We start from the raw sequence: 5,577 nt of genomic DNA on the forward strand, positions 1-5,577 counted from the left end.
TGTGTGTGTGTGTGTGTCCTCATAGTGTGTGTGTGTCCTCATAGAGTGTATGTGTGTGTGTGTGTGTGTCCTCATAGTGTGTGTGTGCTGAAGACCACATTGGACCTGGTCCAGATCATAAACCATGAACCGAGCACTGTCAGTTCAATCAGAACCTGCTTCAGCATTGTGGGACTTGATCACATGTCAGGTGTTTCCGGGTCAAGGTCTCTGTACGTTTAGGTGTTTCCTGTATGAGGACCAGCTAAGTCGGAGGCAGAGCGTGTCCTGCGAACTGCTGCTGATGCTGCGCATCGCTGTTTGAGTATGTGTGGATGGGTGAGTGTGTGTGGACGGGTGAGACCCTATACAGTGTGGATCAGGGATTAAAGGAGGACTGGGAGTCCTGTTAGTGGACTCGGTCACACTCTGGTTTGTCGACCTCATCGTGAACAATAAAGTTGAACTTGAAGTTGAGCAGACGTCTTTAGTGCAGCAGCTGCTGGCTGAACAGGGTCTCTGATTCTGGTGTTCTGAGGGATTTGTGGGGGGGCTGTTGTGTCTGGGTTCACATTGTTGTTGTCCTTGTTGTTGGCGTGGGGGGGGGGTCGTCTCTTTTCTCCTCCCACATCTGAAAGACCAGCTGGGATCAGAACAAGGTGGTGACATCATCGTCTGATGGGAGGAGGGGGAGCCTGGGAAAGTCACCTCGACCAAGTTCAAGTTGAAAAGAGAGGAGGAGGAGGAAGAGGAGGATGAAAATGTCTAGTTGGGAGTTTGGGACAAGGAGCTTTTACTTTTAACAGACTGACTGTAGGGTCTCTGTGCCCTCGGTACTGACTGTAGGGTCTGTGTGCCCTCGGTACTGACTGTATTCATATGTTTTGTTATCTTGTTAATTTATAAATATATCAACAGTGAATCAATAATACATTTCTGTCACTGACCATCATCTTCATCATCATCACCTTCATCCTCTGACTGCCAGTGAGTATTTCCTGTTTCTACTCCACAAATACATTTTCATATTAGAAAACTCTAAGCAGAATCATTCTCATTATTGATCATTTCTCATGTATTCATCAATAAATAAGATTAACATACAATGTAAATTAGTATTTTAGTTAATAAATAAATTGATAAATAAAAGTGTTTGTGCTCTATTACCTGACCCCGGTCAGACCAAACTGAGGGCAGAGAGCATCATTCGGTCTGTGATGTTTCACCTGCTCTCGTCCTCTCAGGTGTGGTCGGAGCCTCAGAGCTGGCTTTTATCAAAGAGCCCATTGATGTCATCGCAGTGAGGGACCGCCCCCTGATGTTGGACTGTCAGGTGGAGGGGGAGGGGCCAATCTCCATCACCTGGAGGCGGAACAGTGTTCCTGTGGCGACAGGCGTCAGGGCGACCGTGCTCGGTAACGGCACGCTGCTCATCAGAAACTTCTCTAAGAGGCGAGAGAGCAACGAAACGGACGCCGGAGAATATGACTGCGCCGCACAGAACCGCTATGGCATGTTGATCAGCCGCAAAGCCCGAGTACTGCTCGCATGTGAGTCACATGACCACCGCTGCAACATACTAATAACATACACAGCAGCATGTATTCATCATCTCCCCCGTCCTCCCACAGCCCTCCCTAAGTTCCTGTCTCACCCAGAGTCTGTGGCGGTAGATGAAGGGGGTGTGGCCAGAGTCACCTGTCAGGTAAATGGAATCCCAGAAGCCAACATCACCTGGCAGAGAGACCGCCTCCCACTGAGCACCGAGGACCCCAGGTAGGTTTCACACACCTTTAATACTTCAGGGTTAATTAACATATCATTTACTTAATATGTAATTAAGATAACTTCAATGTGTATCCGTGTGGTGCAGGTACACGCTGCTGCCCAACGGCGTGCTGCAGATCACAGGTGTGCGGCGGACAGACAGTGGTTTGTTTCGCTGTGTTGCCTCTAACATCGCTAACACTCGCTACAGCCACGAGGCTCAGCTGTCTGTCACCGGTAAGACGATAGTGAGGGCACAGAACACCCACTTTTTATAGGCGGCAAGGTTTTACCTGATTAACCTCTCTGGTTCTGGTTCAGTTGCAGGATTTAGGATCTATCGGGAACCCGTCATCCTGTCCGGTCCTCAGAACCTCACCATCAATGTCCACCAGACCGCCATCTTGGAGTGCATCGCCACAGGAAACCCACGGCCCATCGTGTCCTGGAGCCGCCTCGGTAAATTCCTTTAAGTTTGCAGTTAGTTATGTGTTATCGGTCAGTAACCATGGTAACCTGATGTTGTCTGTGTGTGCGTGTCAGACGGGCGGTCCATCGGTGTGGAGGGGATCCAGGTGTTGGGAACAGGTAACCTGATGATCTCAGACGCCACGCTGCAGCATTCAGGAGTTTACGTTTGCTCAGCAAACAGACCAGGAAGTAGATCCAGAAGAACAGCACTCGGACGGCTCGTAGTACAAGGTAGACTAAACATACCTTTAAATATTCTATTACATTTATATTATATATATATGTATATATATACATCCATTGATCAGCCCTAACAGAGTGAGCACTGCCAGTAACACTGATTATCTGGGTATCAGATCTGGCCCGTGTGGTCTGATCCAACAGACGAGCTACTGTAGCTCAAACTGCTGAAACAGTTAATGCTGGTTCTGATAGAAAGGGCTCAGACACACAGTGCAGAGCAGTCTGTTGGTCTGGGACCAGTCAGGGAGTCCAGTGCTCACAGTGTTACTGCTGATCAATATATCAGTCTATATACTGTTAGTGCTGATCAATATATCAGTCTATATACTGTGAGTGCTATCAGTGAATATTATATATATTAAATAGATAGTATATATTAAATGTTTCACTGCAGATTTCAGACATGAACTTGAACTCATCACGTGGACTGTGTCAACAACAGTGTGTGCTCTTGACTCTTCACCTCTGACCTCTGATCCTCTCAGTAAACCAAATCTAAGCAGGGGGAGGGGCACGAAGAGGACAAAGACAGACAGAGATTGAAACCCCTGAAATGACTTACTTTAAGAACTCTTAAAAACGTATAAACCTTTATAAACCTTTAGGAACCTACCTTTAAGAACCTTTATAAACCTTTAGGAACCTTTATAAATCTTTATAAATCTTTATAAACCTTTATAAACCTTTAGGAACCTTTAAGAATCTTTAGGGACCCTTACAAACCTTTAAGAACCTTTATAAACCTTTAGGAACCTTTAAGAACCTTTAGGAACCCTTATAAACCTTTAAGAACCTTTATAAACCTTCAGGAACCTTTATAAACCTTCAGGAACCTTTATAAACTGTTATTAACCTTTATAAACCGTTATAAACCTTTTTTAGAACCTTTATAAACCTTTTTTAGAACATTAAGGAACTTTTAGGAACCTTTCTAAACCTTTAGGAACCTTTCTAAACCTTTATAAAACCGTTATATACCTTTTTCAAAACCTTTAGGAACCTTTATAAACCGTTATAAACCTTTAGGAACCTTTATAAACCCAATATAAACCTTTTTTAGAACCTTCAGGAACGTTTATAAACCGTTATAAACCTTTAGGAACCTTTATTAACCCGTTATAAACCTTTTTAGAACCTTAAGGAACATTTAAGAACCTTTATAAACCGTTATTAACCTTTTTAGAACATTTAGGTTCCTTTTGGAAAAATTAGGATCCTTTATAAAGCTTGAAGAACCTTGAGGAACCTTTAGGAACATGTATAAACCTCAAGGAACCTTTATAAACCTCAAGGAACCTTTATAACCCTTAAGGAACCTTTAGGAACCTTTATAAACCTTTATAAACCTTTAGGAACCTCTGTAATTGTTGCGTCTGTTCTGGTCTTGTCTCTCTGTCTCTCTGCTCTCTGTCTCTCTTCCTCTCTCTCTCCTGTTAAAGGCACGTCTTTTCCTTGCCCTGTCTGCCAAGGTCCTTGTCATTTGGTGGTACTGTTGGGTCTCTGTAATTGTTAAAAAGAGTTCGGTTAGACCTGCACTATTTGAAAAGTCTCCTAAAAAAAACTTTTGTTATGAATTGGCGTTATACAGATGTGTGGATGTGCAGTTAGTAGTTCTGTGGCACCTTTCCTCTGAGATCAGGATCTCGTAATTACGAGATATGGAGTCAGATTTTTTTTTATCCAGTGAATGCAATGCGCTTCTGTAAATTATAAACCTTTAAGAACATTTAGAAACCTTTCGATGACAGTAGAACGTGGTCCAGATCCTCGGCTGATGTTTGCTTCAGAAGCAGGAATAAAAACTGGAATAAATGGAGGCAGTGAAGCATCATCTTTGCTCTCTGACCTCATCACAGCAGCCTGCAGCAGGAAATGATGTGTACAAAGAGGAAGAGGAGGACATGAGTTTAAACCCAGATCCAGATCATGTGTACATCCTCTTTCTCCTCTTCCTCTGAAGATCCTTCAGGATCAGGTCTGTTTGGGGGTCCAGGACTAATGTGGATTCTCAGGGTGCGTTTTTTTCGACTCCGGCTGCTGGCAGACAGAGGGGGGTAGATGGGGTCAGAGGTCACACAGGCTCTTTGTGTGTGTGTGTGAGTGTGTTTCCCAGACTTCATTAGAATAAACATTAGCATGTGAAGAGTCCCACTTCACAATGAGGACTTTATTCCCACTCACAGTCTGTCTGTCGTTCTTACATTATATTATATATATGTCTATATAAAAATATAATATTTCCAATGTTTAATATTATATTTTATTATTATATATCATAATATGTTTTACTATTAAATATTACAAATGTTTAGAACCTTTAGGAACCTGAAACCACACCAGCAGATTCTGAAACTGACATTAAATAAAATTCAAGAAAGCAAGAGGAACAAGAGGATGTTGTTATTGTGGAAATAAAGTAAAGTAGAGAATAAAGTCACAAATCATCAATACATAATAATAATAATAATAATAATAATAATAACAACAACAAAGCAGTACTTTTACTTACCATGTAGTATTTGTTCTTCTGTGTGTGTTTTGCTCTTGAACTTGAGTCACAGAGTGTGTGAAAGCCCCCCCCAACACACACACACACATATATTAATAATAACTCCTATTCACCCCCACTCTCCTGTCTGACCTATGACCTCTGACCTCTCCGCTCTGTATGCAGAGTAGAAAGGGGGCGGTTTTTCGGGGGTTATTTGAGGTGACAGAGACACTGAATATGGTCTCTGTTACCGCGGCGATGGGTCGGCCAGAGGCGAGACAGCATCTGTCTGTCTGCTGGAGGAGGGGGGGGGTCAGAGGTCAAACTGGTGTTCAAACACAAAGACAGGTTCAAGTTCAGTCTGAAGAGTTCTCACTTGTTCATGTGTTTATGTGTTTATGTCAAAGGATAATGATATTGAGTTCAGCTGCAGTGCAGACAAATGTGATATAATATATATATATATATATGTAGTGATATTTATACTGTTTATATATTGATTATAGTTATATTTATACTGTTTTAATATTGATTATAGTGATATTTATACTGTTTATATATTGATCATAGTGATATTTATACTGTTTATATATTGATTATAGTGATATTTATACTGTTTATATATT

At 42.0% G+C, this 5,577-nt stretch overlaps 1 protein-coding gene across 1 annotated transcript in view; it reads left to right on the forward strand.

Annotated features, from left to right (window-relative positions):
• Positions 1 to 5,577, forward strand: part of LOC118336564 (protogenin A-like) — an 11,895-nt gene that overhangs the window by 1,917 nt on the left and 4,401 nt on the right. Inside the window, exons 2-6 of the mRNA XM_035673232.1 lie at positions 1,161 to 1,529; positions 1,611 to 1,755; positions 1,853 to 1,983; positions 2,068 to 2,205; positions 2,290 to 2,448. Coding sequence (XP_035529125.1) covers positions 1,161 to 1,529; positions 1,611 to 1,755; positions 1,853 to 1,983; positions 2,068 to 2,205; positions 2,290 to 2,448 — 942 coding nt within the window. The remainder of the gene's footprint in view (positions 1 to 1,160; positions 1,530 to 1,610; positions 1,756 to 1,852; positions 1,984 to 2,067; positions 2,206 to 2,289; positions 2,449 to 5,577) is intronic.

This window comes from Morone saxatilis, unplaced genomic scaffold (genome assembly GCF_004916995.1).
Source record: "Morone saxatilis isolate NCDOM2014 unplaced genomic scaffold, NCSU_SB_2.0 Contig24, whole genome shotgun sequence".
Taxonomy (NCBI): domain Eukaryota; kingdom Metazoa; phylum Chordata; class Actinopteri; family Moronidae; genus Morone; species Morone saxatilis.